The 18,621-nt window shown below is 47.5% G+C and overlaps 2 protein-coding genes across 4 annotated transcripts in view; one reads left to right on the top strand and one right to left on the bottom strand.

Moving 5' to 3' along the window:
- Positions 1-1,897, top strand: part of LOC105472376 (essential meiotic structure-specific endonuclease 1) — an 8,326-nt gene extending 6,429 nt beyond the window's left edge. For all 3 annotated transcript variants that reach the window (XM_011725551.2, XM_011725550.3, XM_011725552.2), the window contains exons 8-9: positions 736-925; positions 1,187-1,897. In XM_011725551.2, the coding sequence (XP_011723853.2) occupies positions 736-925; positions 1,187-1,363 (367 nt within the window). In that variant the 3' untranslated portion in view covers positions 1,364-1,897. The remainder of the gene's footprint in view (positions 1-735; positions 926-1,186) is intronic.
- LOC105472375 (leucine rich repeat containing 59) lies at positions 1,653-18,621 on the bottom strand. The gene is made up of 7 exons (XM_011725549.3): positions 18,298-18,621; positions 16,008-16,067; positions 13,821-13,979; positions 13,480-13,584; positions 8,504-8,576; positions 5,513-5,686; positions 1,653-3,649 (listed from the first exon to the last, which is right to left on the bottom strand). Exons 1-7 carry the CDS (start codon positions 18,400-18,402, stop codon positions 3,402-3,404), a joined length of 924 nt encoding a protein of 307 aa, XP_011723851.1. The 5' UTR covers positions 18,403-18,621; the 3' UTR covers positions 1,653-3,401.

Genomic DNA, 18,621 nt, shown 5'->3' with positions numbered 1-18,621 from the left:
GAGTAACCCCAGCAAGTCCAGCCTCCTCGCTGGGCCTTGTCCTTTACCATGGCTCTTGCAGTCAAAGCAAATGTCCCTTTCCCCTCATCTCTGCAGTCAGCCCATTGTCTCTCAAGCTGGAGGCAGAAGGAGCTGACCTCATGCTGGGGATTCTTGGGAAGAGTCCTCAAGCCTAGCCCCTTTTCAAATATTCTGCTTTCGCTTATGTGTAAGTATGTGTTCTACAGGCTGACATCATAGGCCAGGTTACCATAGGCCAAGTTACCAGGATTCATTACAGGTCAGATCACAATGTAATAAGCACTCAGAAAGGAAATTTTTAGCCTTAGTTCAAGGAGTGTTCATTGTCAGAATTTAAAATAAGTAAATGACCTCAGAGACAATCCAGTCCAAGTCCCTTATTTTATACTTGAGGGGATGGAGGCCTGAAGAGATTGACTTGTCTAAGGTCCTAGCAGTGAGAAGAACCAGAAATAGACTCCAGATTTCCAAATATTGAAGAATCTGGTACCTTTTCTTCTACCAAAATGGACTAGACGTAGTTTTTAAATTAATTAGCAACTGGCACTATACCTGGGAACAAAGTGAGCAAATTGTCAAAGGCACAAAAAGGCCAGATGTAACATGGTGCCCACCTCTTCCAACGTCAGTGGGTGGGTTTTTCAGTTGCCACTTGAGAGAACAGGTGTAAGAGAGTAATGAGCAACTTGCAGCTCTCCAACTATGCTGTTGCAGGAAACTCCGAGATGAAACTACCTTCTCCTTCTGTGTGGAGAGTGACTGGGCTGGAGGGGTGAAGGTGGACCGTGCTGGCAGGGGTCTCGCACTGGTCTGGAGGAGACAGATTCAGCAGCTGAACCGAGTCAGCCTGGAAACGGCCAGTGCAGTTGTGGATGCCTATCCCTCCCCACAGCTCCTGGTACAGGTATGCCACTCCAGGGCTCAGGGGTCACTGCCCATTGCCTGCGCATTCAGTGAGCCTCCGGATTTCCATGGACAACTGTTGAGGGCCCACAAAGGCCTCACAGGTCAGCATTGCAGGTCTGCTAAGATCAGAGTTGCTAATGCTGACCCAGGGAGGGAGGACAGGTTCTCATGCCCCAAGCCAAGCATAGAACCCTCTATGCTCATGGAGAAGGGATCACTGTGGATGGTACCAAATTAAGAGGTCATGTACCACTTCCAGGCTTATCGGCAGTGTTTTTCGGAGCAAGAACGCCAGAATTTGCTCGCAGACATACAGGTGCGCCGTGGGGAAGGTGTGACATCCACTTCTCGCCGCGTTGGACCAGAGCTATCGAGGCGTATCTACCTTCAGATGACCACTTTACAGCCACATCTCTCTTTAGATAGTGCTGACTGATTCTAGCCCTCAGGGATGGGATGAAAAGCTGGAAACTTCCACCTTCCCAACCTCAGAGCCTGACTGCAATGAAGAGACTGGCAGCACCTCCTGAAATACAAGCCTAGGTGAGGCCCAGTCTTTCCTGGGTCTTGTTATTTGTGAAGGTCTGCCTGTCAGCTGGGGCAGAGACTGAAATACTGCCACCTACCTTTGGCATTTAATGTTCCTCTCCTGGCAAAAATTCACTGTCACAAACCACCCCCACTCCTACCCAGCCAACCCTCAAAACACAAAGGAACAAAGACAGTCCACTCAGACACGTATTTAATAACTGTAGAAATCCAAAAGAATTAGCATCAAATCTTGGAAGTCGTGAATGAAGCTGTGGGTTGGCTTGACTGGGCTCAGCCACTGAGCTGCCTCAACCGGCCAAGGAACGGGATTATGATGACTATGCAGACTTCTATATTGTCTTCATCTCACTGTATGTATTATGTATTTAGTTTCAATAAAGCATTTGTACCAATGGCTCTGGAGCTTGGAGGAAGACTAGAGGAATGTGTAGTGAGTCTGAGTAAGGTGTAGACCTACGCAGCAGAGCTATGGGGGAGAAGATTAACAAAGTCCTTTCTTCCAATATCAGGACAGTCATGAGTGGCAGTCCCATGCAAAAGGTCATTAGGGCTAAAAGGCCCTCTGTCTCTGAATTATGACAGATTCTTGCTCCCTCCGGGGGGAGCCAAGGAGCTTGCAACTGGGAGTCTGCAGTGAATGAGCACCATGACACAGTCATTTCTGATCCCTCTATCCAGCTGTTGTGAAAAGATGAAGCAAAGGAGGCAAGAAAATGCTTACTCTAGCAGACAAGAGAATGGACAGCGCGATCCTTGTTTGTGCTAGTCATTGGGTGATGCACCACTTTTCAGCTCCATGATGCTACTTGTTTCCCTTCATTTCCTGTTTCCATTTATTCCCTTCAGTTATGGTCTAGAATCAAACAATTCTAAACCTCAGTGTCTTATGAAGCTGACACTTCAAAACCTGCAAAAGCAGGTTGCCTTTGAGGTATTTAGTCACACCAAATACAACTAGAGCTGTCATAGACAGTGTAGGTTTGCAGAGATCCACCTCCTTGCTTACTGGCAATTAGGGAATTAATGCTCTAAAATTGAGGCAAGGAGCCTGGACTGTTGCCATTTTATGGAAGCCACATAAGTTGGGCAGGACTCCACAGGAGCTGCCATGACCTGATGATAGCAAGAGATTTCTATCTCTGAGTCATGAAATCTGTCTACCATGAAAGATTCTATGCTTCGCCTGAGGAATCAATTCTGGTGTGAGTTCTAGTCTCTCAGGACATTATAAAGGAGGGAAAATGATGTAAAGGGAAAAAAGAATACCAGAGTGGGAATCCAGTTTTGCCTCAAACTAGCTGGGAGACTAGGCAAGTCATGGAAGCCCTGTTTCTCTGTCTGCAAGTGTTATATTGGACTGGATGGTCATGAAGTCCCTTTCATAGCCACAGATTTTGTGTGGCTGCTAAAATGCTTATATCTCTGAGGTCCTGAAGAAAACAGACATACCCCTACCCCCTAATTTAGACTGGATTTACTGAGTGTGGTGTTTTAGTCCCCAGAAACTTCCTCCTGATCTGCCCTGATTCCCCAGGGAGGCATGAAAGAAAGGGTTTGTGGCATACAAAAGTATAAATGTAGTGACAGCTGACCATTTAGTAGAAACGAGCCTTGCCTTTACATAGCTTTGTATAACAACTAGAAAAGGCTATGTTTTCTCTCTCCCCACCCCCAAGCCTACTCCTTTAGGCATGCAGGTAACTGCTCCCCCCGCCGCCACCTCCCATTTCTCCTCATTCCACCAGGGAACCCTGACTAAGGAACGAAGAAGTCCTACAAAGAGGAGGTCTCATGTACCCAATCTGCAGCCATTTGATGATGGCAGGTAGGTCTGATGCTAAAAAGAGGTTGTGTCCAGCAGAACCCAATTCCATAGGAATCCAAACTCCAAGGCTGGGAGGCAGCAGGTGCTGGGGACAAGCTCACTGCTGAGAGTCGGTCTGGAGGACCCACTGGAGGATCTCATGGCGGCGTAGACCCTGGACTGCATTGTCATAGATGGTGTTCACGCTGGTGCAGAGGGGCTGCTGCTGTAGCTCTGTCACCCGACAAGCAACCAGCCCTCCCGCCACACCAAATAGCAGCAGCAGCAGCAGCAGCTTCAGCACAGCCCAGGAACGAGTGTGCTTCCGGGGTGGTGGCTTGCGGGGACGGGAGCCGGACTTAGATTCTGGAGGAACAGTAACAGTAGACAAAACAAGTTCAGTCAGAGGAGACCCACTCTATACCAATCTCTGCTAGTCTCCTCCGTACAGATCTACCTACATCCCTTCCTCAAGCAAAAACTCTCCAGGACTTGAAGACAAAAAATGTCTCCAGAGACCGAAACAGAAACACCTTTTCCCTTGGATCTTGAGGGGGTGGATTTGAAACTGGGACTCATTCTGTGTGTCTCGTGTAGCTCACAGCCCTCAGGGTCCTAAGTTCTCCTTGGTAACATGGTGATCCACACCTCTTGGGATCGCAGAGGGAGGGGCTTATCAGAAGGCACCCAGCGCTGACAGAGTACTGTCCACTTGGGGAAGCAGGGTCAGGATTTATCATTATTGTCATTATGATATAATGTATATATAAAAGAAAGCCCAAAAGGTAATACACCATATTGTAAGCAGTGATGATTGCTAGGAATGGGGGAGTACAGGTGGTTGCCATTTTCTGATATATGTATCTAGATAGATAGATATCTTTTCTCAATTCTTTGCAATGAACATATATTACATTTTTAATTAGAAAAAATTGGTTTTGAGATTTTTAGACAAAATTTTAAAAAACTTGACTGAGCATCCACAATGCCAGGAACTGCATGACCCTGCTTCCTCATTTAATCCTTATTACTACCCTGTATGATCTTCGTTTTCAACAAGGAAATTAAAAACCAGTGAGATCAGGAGGGTGGAGGCCTGTGGTCCTGTGCTGTTCAAGACAAGGGTGAGTAGGGGTAGGGCCACAGGCCTCCACTCTCTGTACAGAGCTCCTTCCCTCACCTGCCTCTCCCTCAGGGGTCCCTTTTCACCCAGAAGGTATCTGATCCTCTGCAGCATATGGAGCCACATCACTAACGAAATTCAACCAGACATATTCAGGTAAAACACAAAGATGTGTTTTCTATACAATATGCCTCCCTGAATGCAGGGAAAATGACACCTCTCGTGTTCAAGCAGAGAGGGGTCTCACTGTCGCCCAGGCTGGTCTTGAATGATCCTCCTGCTTCAGCCTCCCAAGTAGCTGGGACCACAGGTGTGTGCCACTACACTTGGCTAATTTTTAAATTTATGTAGAGACAGAGTCTCTCTGTGTTGCCCAGGCTGGTCTCAAACTCCTGGGCTCAAGTGATCTCACCTTAGCCTCCCAAAGCACTGGGATTAAAGGCCTGAGCCACAGAACCTGACTGTAAGGCACTTTTAAGAGTAAACTTGCTGGGCACAGTGGTTCACACCTGTAATCCCAGCACTTGGGGAGGCCGCCTGAGGTTGGGAGTTTGAGACCAGCCTGACCAACATGGAGAAACCCCATCGCTACTAAAAATACAAAATTAGCCAGGTGTGGTGGTGCACGCCTATAATCCCAGCTACTTGGGAGGCTGAGGCAGGAGAATCTCTTGAACCTGGGAGGCGGAGGTTGCAGTGAGCCGAGATCATGCCATTGCACTCCAGCCTGGGCAACAAGAGTGAAACTCTTGTCTCGAAAAAAAAAAAAGTAAACTTGACCGTGTGTGATTTTTGCATTTCTTAATGATTTTAGAACCTCACCTCTAAAAAAAGGTGAGACTCTGTTCCGGGAATGCTCCAAGACATATCTGATCAAAACACCCGCACAGAAGTATGTGGGCACTGGAGAAACAAGCAAGCTGGGCACTAGCTCCCTAGGAGAGCCCCCCATTCCCTGGCACCAAACCTCTCATCCACTCCCAAGCTTTAGAGAGTAATGTATCTGACTAAGGTGTGCAGGCCTGCTCACCCAGTCATCTATGCCTAGAAACATGAGTGTCTCCACTGTACCCCTGCTGGAACCTCACAACAGGCAGAAAACTTACTCGGGGCCTGATTTGCTTCCTTCTTAGGTTTCTTCTCCTGCTCCCGCTTGGCTGCTTTAAGGGCATCATACTCCTTTCTCCGGCGCTCCTTCTCTTCCGCCTTCTCCCGCTTCCGCAGTTCCCGCTCCTGAGCTTCCTTAGCTCGCTGCTTGGCCTCACGCTTCTTCTCCGCCTCTACAACAAAATATACCAAAATTTCACTTTTCTCTCTCAAACACTCCAGCAGTTTGCTTTCCCAAGTGATTAAAAGTACAGATTCTGCCACCTTTACCCTGGTGCCATGGTTCACATAAGAAATATTCAAAGGAAACAGTCATCTTTCTGCTCCTGGAAGTAGCCCTCCCCAAAAGCAGCTGCTCTCAGGGTTTGCTGAATGGATTCTGATTACGAGGTTCCTCTCCTCAAGCAGCAGAGAAATTAGGGTAAAATAACAAGGAGGACCTAAGCAAAGTGTGAGGGATAAGTGGTGCTCCTCTAGAATTAGGTACTAACTCAGAAGGCATAGCAACTGATAGCCTTCTAGCACTCAGCCATGCAGAGAAAAAGCCATGGCAGTTTTCTATGGGACTCCCATCTTCCCAAGCTTCAGAAATGAATGTGGCATGGGGGGACAAGTGAGAACAGAAAATGAGCACTCAAGTTTGGGGTTAGAAACAATGAGGCCAGGAACAGTAGCTCATGCCTATAACCCTAGCACTTTGGGAGGTGAAGCTGGGAGTATCACTTGAGGCCAGGAGTTCGAGACCAGCCTGGGCAACATAGCAAGACTGTCTCTACAAAAGAAAAAAGAAAAAATTAGCTGGGTGTGCTGGCACAAGCCTGTAGTCCCAGCTACCTGGGAGGCTGAGGTGGGAGGATTGATTGAGCTCAGGGGGTAGAGGTTGCAGTGAACCGTGATCGTGCCACTGTACTCCAGCCTGGGTGACACAGTGAGACCATGCCTCAAAGAAAATAAAAAAAGTAACAATGGCAATGTTGTTCTTAAAAAGTGAACCTACCTTCTTACTATTGCACTGACTGCTTTCTGTTTTTTTTTTTTTTTAAAGGCTAGTCAAGTGAAGAAGTGGGAGTGGAGAAGGAAGAAAGAAATCTCTAACTGGTTGTGATCAGTTAGTTGTAAACACCACTGCACTAGGACCAGCCTGCACTTGACTAGTCTTAAAAAACAAATAAGCCTAATAGTTTGTCAGAGTAGCCTCTAGACTTGAACTCATGAATCTGAGAACTGAACACAGGAACACATTCAGATTTACTCAACAGTTCAAGCATGTTTACACACTTCCAAATTACAACCTCCAAATTATTGGGTTCTAAAAATGCATTTCCAAATTAGTTATTTGGAAGGCTGAAATACATTTTTCCAAAGCCAGAATGCCACAAATGATGGTTAAATATCCTTTTAGGGCTTAAAAGCCCATGTTAGCCATAATGTAACTGAATAGTACTACTGTAAATACTGTAGCTTTCCACTGCTTCTCCATGTAGAAACAAGCTCCAAGTTCCAGCTGGGCACCAGAATGCCAAGAACACACTCCACCCAGCCTCTAGGGAACACGGGCCACTGAGAGGTGAAGGCAGCAGGGCTCAGAGTAAACATGGGCCTGCCTTGCCACAGTGGCCATGCGTAATAAGGGATGGCTGTAACTTGGCATGGTGCTCTCAGGGACTGCCTGTAATCACTACTGTACATATCCTTTCTTGAACCACAGGAGTCCTCCAGCGAGGGGCTCAGAAATCAGCCAGCCAGTCACCTACTATGTGCCAGGGGTTATTCTAAGTGCTTGAGATGCAGCAATGAAGAAAACAGGCCACGTTCCAGTGCCTATATCATTTACTTTCTAAAGGAGACAATAAACAGGTGAACATAAAGAGGACAGTGATCTGTGCCCTAAAGAAACTAGCAGAGGGGCACCTGTAGTCCCAGCTACTCAGGAGGCTGAGGCAGGAGAATGGCTTGAAGCCAGGAGGCAGAGGTTGCAGTGAGCCGAGATCGTGCCACCGCACTCCAGCCTGGGCAACAGAGTGAGACTCCATCTCAAAAAATAATTAAAAAAAAAAGAGAAGAAACTAGCACAGGGTATGACAAAGTGAAGGTAGAATGGCTACTCTAGTCTGGTGGTTCTAAAAGGGTTACAGTTAACCTAAGGCAACATTTGAGCAGAGATGTGGGATTATGAAGCCAGCACATAGAGACTAAGGGAAAAGGAAACCCAGCAAAGCCCCTGAGTGAGACTGCAGTTGGTGTATTCAAGCTCAAATTAATGGCACAGTCTCATTTGTGTGTGCAACAAGGCCGGTGGAAAGCAGGCAAGCAAGCTTGAGCCAAGGTGGGTTTTGCTGGCCTTCCTTGTCAATGAGTTTGAATTTCATTCTAAGTTCAGTGGGATGCCATCAGAGGGTTTTAAGCGAGCAGCAGCATAATTATTTATGTTTTAAAAAGATCTCCCGGACTCTTGTGAAGAGACTGAGTTTAAGGAGATGGCAGCATCATGGAGATATGCTGGAAGGCATTGTGGTGGTCCCAGAATGGTGGCTGGTTACAGAGATGGCACCGAAGCTGGAGAAACAGTCCCACATAGGACTTGCTGACAGACTGGATGTGGGAATTACAGAAAAAAAGGAGTCATTAACATCTTTCCTATTTCAGGCTTGAATAACTACAGGGAAAGTGATTTCCTATTATAGGGAACACTAGGAGGGACTGAAGGGCCATCAGGAATCTCTTTTAGCCACACTTCATATGAGTGCCTATTAACCCTCCAAGCAGAGATGAAATATAAGCAGTTGACTGCCTCTAGAGCTCAGCAGAGAAGCCAGGACTGAAGAGAGATTCATCAGATGAAGATGATACCATCCACCACAATACTGTCCCCCCACCACCCAATTACTGCTCTTCATGACTATTCTACTGGATCCCAGCTCCTGAAGCATGAGAATCCACTGGCTGGGATGAGGACCTGAAAGACAACTACAAGAGGGACAGCCACCTACCACGTTCTACTTCCAGCCGCCGCTGCCTCTCCCGCTCCTGATCCGCCTGCACGGCCTTCATGTGCTGTAACACCTGCAAAGGGAAAGGAGGAAAAGTAGTGCTCTTCACAGTCACGTTTGCTCAGGGAAGTCTCAAAACAGACTGTTTTCAGGCACCCAGATTATCATGATAGCAATGTAGAACTAAAAGAGTTAGGCTGAATGTGGTGGCTCACACCTGTAACTCCAACACTTTGGGAAGCCGAGGTGGAAGGATTGCTTGAGCCCAGGAGTTCAAGACAAGCCTCGGCAACATAATGAGACCCTGTCTCTACAGAAAAATGTAAAAAATTTGCCAGGCGCAGTGGCACATGCCTGTAGTCTCAGCTACTTAGGAGGCCGAGGAGAGAGGATCACTTGAACCCAAAAGGTCAAGGCTGCAGTGAGCTGTGGTCACGCCATGGCACTCCAGCCTGGGTGAAGAGTGAGACCCTATCTCAAAACAATCACCACCACCACCACCAAACTAATGGAGTTAATTGTATCTTTGTATCCTAAAATTACTGTGCCAACCTTAGTTGGAGAAGAGTGATATGAGTCCAGGTCATTAAAACTGCCAGAAAAAAGTGAAAGACAATGCCAACTTGAATCTGTAAAAAGTTCTGCCATTTACACTCACTCTCACATGCATGATTCCATATGACCCTCAACAACAACTTGGGGGCAGCATTTCCTCCAACACGCCTTCCTGACTGCCCCTGCTTTGGCTACCTTAAGTCCCACTCCATCTACTCCTGTGGAATTCAACACAGGACACTGTAACCACTTGCTACCTATCTGGCTTGGTCATAAGATGGCAGATTCCTTAATGGCAGGAACCGCTGTATGGTCTGTAGGTATCCCACAGGGCATGCTTAGCACAGAGTTTAGCTAATTGCAGGCATTCAATACATACATGAGGAATGGCTGATTCCCATTTCAAAAGGAAGAAAACCAAGACTCAAAGGATGATTTGTCCACTGCTAATGGCCAGAAAGCAGCACAGCTAAGACCTGAGCACAGTCCCCTGCATTCCTAGGGCAGAGCTTGTCCCACACACTTTCACCACATGCACAGGAAAGCTCCGAGAGAAGCCTACACACAGCACACTTGTACTCGGCACTCTGAGCTCCCCAGATCCCTATCAACTCGCTCATGGATGACCTCTAACCACACAATCGCAATGATTCTCGCTATGGTGTGTGGGGTAGGTAAAGACCTTTTCTGTTTGTATTTTTTTTAAGCTGGTATTCTTCGGCTGTAGGGGACAGAGTGTAAGCTTGGAGCCCAACGCAATCCTGACTACCCCTTATTGTATAACCTTGGCAAGTGACTTAACTTTTCTGAGCCAATTTTCTGATCTAGAAAACAGAGATAAGATACACCTCTATGGAGTGTTGTGAAGAATAAATAATATAACTTGTATTGGCTGCCTTGTATAATCTCTGACATTATATGTGCTCAATAAGTACTGTTGCTTATTATTTTTACCACGTAAGAAAAAAAGAAGAAAACCCAAACTACTAGCAAAAGGGTCTTGTTTTACTACTGCACTTAACAATTACATTTGAATATGCATGCCCATGAGACAGACATGTATATTCATATTTAATTCTTATTTCTAGAAAACTCCAGACAGGCATACCTCCAGACAAGCACACACCCATCATAAGAAGTATTCAGGAGCAGACCAGCAAAAGGATCTCCTTTCAAGAGCCTGGTTTGGGCCGGGCGCGGTGGCTCAAACCTGTAATCCCAGCACTTTGGGAGGCCGAGACGGGTGGATCACTAGGTCAGGAGATCGAGACCATCCTGGCTAACACGGTGAAACCCCGTCTCTACTAAAAAAAAAAATACAAAAAACTAGCCGGGCGAGGTGGCGGGCGCCTGTAGTCCCAGCTACTCAGGAGGCTGAGACAGGAGAATGGCCCGAACCCGGGAGGCGGAGCTTGCAGTGAGCTGAGATCCGGCCACTACACTCCAGCCTGGGCGACAGAGCGAGACTCCGTCTCAAAAAAAAAAAAAAAAAAAAAAAAAAAAAAAAAAAAGAGCCTGGTTTGGGCCAGGCACGGTAGCTCACGCCTGTAATCCCAGCACTTTGGGAGGCCAAGGTGGGCAGATCGCTGGAGCTCAGGAGTTCAAGACCAGCCTGACCGATATGGTGAAACTCCATCTCTACTAAAAAATACAAAAATTAGCTGGGCGTAGTGGTGTGCGCCTGTAATCCCAGCTACTCAGGAGGCTGAGGCAGGAGAATCTCTTGAACCTAGGAGGTGGAGGTTGCAGTGAGCCGAGATTGTGCCACTGCACTCCAGCCTGGGCGATAGAGCGAGACTCTGTCTCAAAAAAAAAAAGAAAAAAAAAAAAAAGAAAAGAAAGAAAAGAAATCAGGTCTGGACCCAGAGTTAGGGCTCAGGGCACTCAGGCAGTGGAGAAGTCATGGGTCCCGTTGCCATGATGCAGGGAGTGTGGAAAGTGAGAGTCCAGGGTGTTGGCTGAGGAAGAGGAGTGAGGGGAGTGGATCACCTGAGATCAGGAGTTCAAGACCAGTCTGACCAACATGGTGAAACCCTATCTCTACTAAAAATGCAAAAATTAGCTGAGGTGGTATCCCAGCTACTCAGGAAGGTGAGGTGGGAGAACTGCTTGAACCTGGGAGGTGTAGGTTGCAGTGAACTGAAAGCGTGCCACTGCCCTCTAGCTTGGGTGACAGAGCAAGACCCCATCTCAAAAAAAAAAAATTAATTATCTGAAAACACAGGCAATGCAGAAATGGGACAGATTCTCATAGTCTGGAGTCTGTGAACTCCTGGAGGGTAAATTTTTGTCTAGCTACCCTAGTTCACAGCATACAGTAAGCACTTGATGAATACACTGAACAAATCATTTTTAGAAGTTGCTTTAATATGTACCAAGCTGATTAAGACTAACCCATATACCCACCAGGGTTTAGGTCTTACCTGGACAGAGCTAGTAAGACCTAAACTAATTCCTGCAGACAGGCGACCTGATTCTGACTAGCCCAGGCCATTTCCCTACAAAGCCTAAAGGTGTGCTGCAGCTCCAGGACAGCTGTGCCAGAGACCATGGCTTTAGTTACCACATCCACTACGTTGCCTGGAGCTTTGGCTGAAAGACATATGCAAATACAAAAGGCCTTTGTACTCAATAAAAATTATTTTTGTATGTCAAAAACTGTAGAATATCATCAATTTCCTATGGTTCCACATATCATCTACTGAATGGATGGATGGATGGATGGATGAATGAAAGGTATGTATATGCTAAGGGTTTCTTGTGTCAGAGAAATGAAAGTAATGCTGACTCCTCAGGGCTCTGAGGATTGTGAGATGGTGCATGGAAAGCATCCAGGACAAGGAAAGAGTAATCAATGGTAGCTACTGTCAGTTTTCAGAACAGACATCACTCCTACAGCACCCAGTTTTCAAAAGAGGATTTCACTGATCATTTACACTGTTCTCATCTAAGGAAAACTCTTGTCTTAGCTACTTGGTTAACTTTGTACTTGATTTATTATAATAAGTGATGATACAGATGATGAGATTATATAAGAAGCCCTGAGCTAATGATAAGAAGTATCTTACTCTCTTACTCTCTACTTGAGACAGCAGAGACTCATCATTCACCCATGAAATCTAGTAATTGAAGTTAGGTCTTTTTTGTTCAACATGCACCTTAAACATAGCCAAGTCAGTCATTTGGTGCTCAGCTGAAGCAGCAGCAATCTGTTCCAAAGCTGGAGGGAAAAAGTGACTATAGTTGGAGTTATTAAGATAGGTATAATGCTGTTCTTAATAGGCAGGGTACGACACCTTCCAGGCTACTGACCACAGACAATGGTTGTCTTGCATGCTGCTTTCAGTTCCTCACTCCTATGTCAGATGACTCAACTGTAATCAAATACCAGGTCTGCCCAGGACGTGTCTGCTTACAGCTATAAACTTACAGCTGTAACATCTTTATCATCACTTTTATTATCAACATTCCTACGACTGTGCCTCAGAAAGGCCATGGCCCCTAACCCCCTGGTACTGTTAAAACAACTGTCCACACAGTGTCATGCTGCATCATGCAAGCTCCTGGCTTCTTTTTTTTTTTTTTTTTTTTTTTGAGACGGAGTCTCGCTCTGTCGCCCAGGCTGGAGTGCAGTGGCCGGATCTCGGCTCACTGCAAGCTCCGCCTCCCGGGTTCACGCCATTCTCCTGCCTCAGCCTCCCGAGTAGCTGGGACTACAGACACCCGCCACTTCGCCCGGCTAGTTTTTTGTATTTTTTAGTAGAGACGGGGTTTCACCGTATTAGCCAGGATGGTCTCGATCTCCTGACCTCATGATCCGCCCATCTCGGCCTCCCAAAGTGCTGGGATTACAGGCTGGAGCCACCGCGCCCGGCCGCTCCTGGCTTCTTAAGAGAGGAAGTACTGCAGTAGAGAAGTCTTGTTCTGCGACTTGTGAAGTAAATGCAGGCCGGGCACGGTGGCTCACACCTGTAATCCCAGCACTTTGGAAGGCCAAAGTGGGCGGATCATTTGAGGTCAGGAGTTCGAGACCAGCCTGGCCAACATGGCGAAACCCCATGTCTACTAAAAAATACAAAAATTAACTGGGCATGGTAGCAGGTGTCTGTAATCTCAGCTACTCGGGAGGCTGAGGCAGGAGAATCGCTTGAACCTGGGAGGTGGAGTCTGCAGTGAGCTGAGATTGTGCCACTGCACTTCAACCTGGGCAACAGAGCAACTCCGTCTCAAAACAAATAAAAAACAAAAAAATAAAGTAAATGCAGAAACAAAGGTCTCTGCTTGACAGGCTCATAGTGGACATATTTCACTGGGACCTGAATGCTTAACTCCACACAAAGCTCCAGGTGCCCTAGGAAGGAAAAACAGGAGGAGAAATCCCAGGGGAGTATATAAGGGGCCACCGGGAGCTTGCTGCTTACCTTGTTTGCACACTGCTTACACTGCTTCTCATCCAAGCAGTCACCTGCCACCTTGGCCAGGACAGGATCCAGGGGGTTATCCTTCAGGTCCAACCACTTCAGGTTCTAAAGAGATGGGCAATGGGCAAAGAGGCTTGTTAAGCCCAAGTTCACATACATAGACCTTCAGGGTGGAATAAAATGAGCAGGAAGAATGCCCCTCTGTGTTCCACCTGTAGGAAGCGCCATCTGAGGCAGGACAACAAGGGGGTATTTCTGTCAGTCTTTCTCAGGGCTGTGCTCCAGAGTCCCTGAGTTCTCTGCCACACCTGGCCATGAAACACTGGTTCATGAATTGTTACCTTGAGCTGAGCAAAGCTGACAGGCAAGGTGACCAGCCTGTTGTTGAGGAGATCCAGGTGCTGGAGGTTGACCAGACGGCCGAAGTCTGCTGGCAGCTGCTGCAGCTTGTTCTTACTCAGGTCTAGCTTCACCAGGTGTGTGAGGCCACAGAAATCCGACTAGGATCCAAAGAGAGAAACTAAGCTAGGCTTGTCCAACACACAAGCCACGACAGCTTTAAATGTGGCCCAACACAAATTTGTAACCTTTCTTAAAACATTACGAGGTTTTTTTTTCTTCTTTATTCAGCTCATCAGTGTATTTTATGTGTAGCCCAAGATAACTCTTCTTCTTCCAATGTGGCCCAGGGAAGCCACAAGACCGGACACTCCTCATCTAAGCCTTGGGCTCACACACTTTGGTGTAACAGTCTGGAAGCCCTCAAGTCAGAGGTACCCCCTGCAAAGATCCTGGTTCTACTGTTAGCAGCCGTTCTTCCTCAAATGAAAATGCAGAGAACACCTGCCATTCCTGGTGATAATTACCAAGATGTGTATGGAAAAGGGCTTAGCACAAAGTAGGCACAAAACACTATTTCTTCATCCTCAGTTCTTGCTCCAGCCCACCCTCCACACTGCTCCTGGAGTGGTGTGGGACCCATTCTGTCCTTCCACAGCACCCTATGCTCACCATTGATAGGATCTGTCAAAACAGTGTGCTCATGCATTTTAAAAAGATCAGGCACTCCTGGAGTCCTCAGTCTGATTCTTGTTATTTGCAGCGCCTAGCACAGTACTTAACACAGATGCTCAACGGACATTCTGTGAATAACTAACTGAACAGGCTGGGGCCCAGCTTACCCAAGTCCTGGCTCTTTCTCAACACAGGTCAAAACATCCCCCTGACATTAAACCTTTGCTAAGCACTCATCTGAAAGCGATGGTACAACTTCAGCTAATGAGGCACTATTCGTGCTCTCTAGGGACTTGGAAATGCCAGTGGATCTGCAGTGCAGAGTGAAATGGAAGTTGTCAGTACAGACAACAGAACAAGCTCAGATTCAAAAGTGCACTTGGCTGAATGACCATCTGGCAAAGTGTACAATAGAAGTGTGGCTGCAAGGAATTGCTACCCTGCTTTTATTTTTATTTTTTTAGAGGTGGGGTCTTGCTATGTTGTCCAGGCTGGTCTCAAACTCCTGGGCTAAGTGATTCTCCTACCTCAGCCTCCTGAGTTACCAGGATTATAGGCATGAACCACAGCGCCCAACATATTCTTCTTTTATTCAACACAAAATACTTTCTGGAAGAAGTGGGATCTCAGATGCTTTTTGAATGTTAGAAACAGTTTTTGATGAGCTGTGGGAAGGTACCATGGACAATGAGCAAGGCCTAGGAGTATACTGAGAGGTGAGTGGACTAATGATCCAATGAGGACATTGCGAACTTCTGAACTTGATCCCTGAGCCACAGCCAGGGCCAAATAGGAAGTTACTCTGGAGTACAGCAAGGAGTGGCACGGCTAGAGTGATGGGTGGAAGAGGCAACAATAGCCCACTTAGGCCTGACCGTGCAGGAGCACTGCTACGTCGGAGAGGCTGAGGGGCTGAATGAATCCACTGTCTACACAAGTGGAGCAGAAAGAGAACTAGCAGATGTTGTGCAAGAAAAATCAAAAGGATTTGATTATAGACTGAATGTGCTGACCAAATTGAGCAAATCTCAAGTAATTCAAGTCCTTTGGGAGAATAATGATAAGGTAGTCCCATAAAATCATTCTTTCTTGCTCCCCACCAAAAGATGCACAAGGAAGCTGTTCACAGCTTTCTCCCTGGAATGCAGAGCAACTTACAAAATGGTCTCCGCATCCTCTATGCAGTAGGGAGGTAAACTATTTTTCAGAGGAATAAAATAATGTAGAAAAAAGATGGGCCCAGTTACTTAGCATCCTATTGAGTCTAGTTTTCTGTGGCCTTACTTTATCACTGTTCTGAAGAATAAGGCCTCCATCTCAACTCCTTTCCCACTGAGACTAACCACCCCACTCCACTATGCCTCCCCTACACACTCAGATTTAGCTATAGCCTGCCTGTAGGCCTATCCTGAAATTATGCCTTATGACACCCTCCCGCCCCCCATCCACCCCCGAAACAGGAAGGAGATGCATCCGAGGCACCAGAAGGAGTCATGGCTGCATGCCAGTCTTACCGGTAGAGTAGTCAGTTTATTACAAGACAGATCCAGGATGGTGGCCTTTGGAAGAGCAGCCTAGGTAAAAGAGGATGAGAAAAACCTGTCAGACCAACACCTGGAACAATTCAGTGACATCTGTTAATGAAGCATTTTCCAGAGAAAGTTCCCATGATTAGGAAAGGCCTTTTTAAAATGGCAGTAAAGAGTAACATTCCTGGGAATAAGAGGAAAAATGAGCCAGTCAACCACGATCTAAGGAAGAATGCAAACAGAAGGGACGTGGCTGTACAACATCCAAGAAGGGAAACCTTAGGCGAGGCACAGGGACTCACATCTGTAGTCTCACAGTCTCAGCTACTCAGAAAGCTGAGAGAGGAGGATCGCTTGAGCCCAGGAGTTTGAGGCCGGCTGGGCAACACAGTGAGACCCCATCTCCAAAAAAAAAAAAAAAAAAAAAAAAGGAAGGAAGGAAGGAAAGCAAAATTTAGATTCTTAGACATTATTCCTAGCACTTTAAAAATAAATATTACCCAGTGTCCCTCTTATTAGGTTTTGGGGCAGGGACAGTGTCTAATAAAGCTTTGCAATTTCCATACTCCCCAGTTCAGGCCCTTCCTCAGAACAAGGACTCAATATTCATACATGTTCCCTGAATCATGACTGATCGAGTAAGTAGCAGAGTGAATGACAGAGTGAAAAAACAAGGCCCTGCCCGACACATTGGCTCACGCCTGTAATCCCAGCACTTTGGGAAGCCGAGGTGGGCAAATTACCTGAGGTCAGGAATTCAAAACCAGCCTGACCAACACGGAGAAATCCCGTCTCTACTAAAAAAAGAAAATTAGCCAGGCATGGTGGCACATGCCTGTAATCCCAGCTACTCGGGAGGCTGAGGCAGGAGAATCGCTTGAACCCAGGAGGCGGAGGTTTCAGTGAGCCGAGATCGCGCCATTGCACTCCAGCCTGGGCAACAAGAGCGAAACTCCGTCTGGAAAAAAAAAAAAAAAAAAAAAAGGGCCCTCACATCCCACTCTATTTTCCCATGGTGTCCAGGCGGGACAAGCTCAGCAAAACTTTCTCTCTAAGGTTAATGCTGGGCTGTTCAGATGCCTGGAGTACATGGTTTCAGAGAGCAGTCCTAGGGCAGGTTGAAATAAGGCTGGCCATCTATCTTCCTGGCGTAGAAAAGAAGGCAAATATTCAGTTAAGGATCCTCTGGCAAACTGCACTTTCTGTCACAAAGTCGTAAAGTGACGTTTGACCACCTAAAACAGTTTTAAATACTACAGTGGGAAAAACCACAATACCAGCTACGAGTATCAGTATTTGCACCTTCCAAGCATTTTCCATTACAATGGTATTTAACCTCGCATTAAGCTTATGAGATGGAAACTATTATCACCATTGTATAAATGAGGAGATCTAAGCATAAAGGCTAACTAGCTTGCCAAGGGCACTCAGCTATTAAGCAATGGAGCTGGGAGGGGCTGGAAACCCGGTTCTAAGCATCGCCATACCCGTCCACTGTGGAAGAAAGACTGGGCCCAGGGCCCAAGGCAAATGTAATTTATCAACGTAAGAAAGCAAAGTGCGGGTCACCCAAAGTGAGTCCAGTAGGGCGTTGGCGGGGGTGGGAGGGGGAACGGAGTGAGAAAAGCAGGGATGTGGGAACTAGTTCCACGTTGACAAAACTAGATGCCTAATCTTCCTGGAGCCCTAAGCCTCAGTTTACAGGAGAAAGGTTGGGGGAGAGAGGGGCGAAGGAGACTCCCGCCAGTTTCAGCGGAATTGGGATGAGACTTTACCAGCCAAGCTGGGGGGAGACTTTAGTTTCTTCGAGGTAGGCTGCCTCAGGGCTCGGGCAGCCAGCTGGAATTGCCAGCTTCCTAGAAGAGCCAGGTTCTGGGCCACACCCAGGTCTACCAGGAGGCCTACTCCCCCGGAACGAGTCACTCATTCATTCTCGAATACATCCAGTAACTGCTCCGTGGGCTCCTACTCTGGGTCGGGCATGGAGCTGGGCGCTGTGAAAGTCCCCCAAAGGTGGCAGATTCGTTTCTTGGCCTGTAAAAAGTCTAGGGCCAGAGAAGCAGATCTTCCCTATGCTCTGGAACTGCGCCAAAGTGACACGTGTACATCCCGGGAAGAACCTTGGGCTGGACGCGGCCTCCCAGAGGACTTAGTCCCACCACCCCGCTTTTTTTTTTTAAAGAAAAGGAAACTGATGCTTCGGAAAGTAGGTGGCCCACACAGGCGCCAGCGCCAGGCGAAGGTGGGCGCCTAGGTCTCGCGGGACGATACTGACCAGCTCCTTCACCGGGACTTCATTCAAGTCGCTGAGGCTCAGGTCCAGTTCGTTGCCGTCCAGCTTGTCGCGGAGGTTCCCGCCCTTGCTACCGGCCTTGGTCATGGTAACGCCGGCTGAGCGGGCCCCGGCTCGGGGGTTCCGACTGGCGGGTGAAAGGAGCTGAAATGCCGCTTGTCAGTTCAGCGGCCCCCCACCCAAACAACGACGCCTGAGCCCTCCGTCGCCGCCGGTGCGAGACCGCCTCCGTCCGTCCGCCTGCCGGCCGCACTCCGAGCCCCGTGCCTAGCTCCCACCGGTGCCGCGACGACGACCACTTCCGTG

The sequence above is a fragment of the Macaca nemestrina genome, chromosome 17, assembly GCF_043159975.1.
Source record: "Macaca nemestrina isolate mMacNem1 chromosome 17, mMacNem.hap1, whole genome shotgun sequence".
In the NCBI taxonomy this organism is placed as follows: domain Eukaryota; kingdom Metazoa; phylum Chordata; class Mammalia; order Primates; family Cercopithecidae; genus Macaca; species Macaca nemestrina.
Note: the sequence above shows the minus strand (reverse complement) of the source record. Positions and strands in the feature narration are given on the sequence as shown.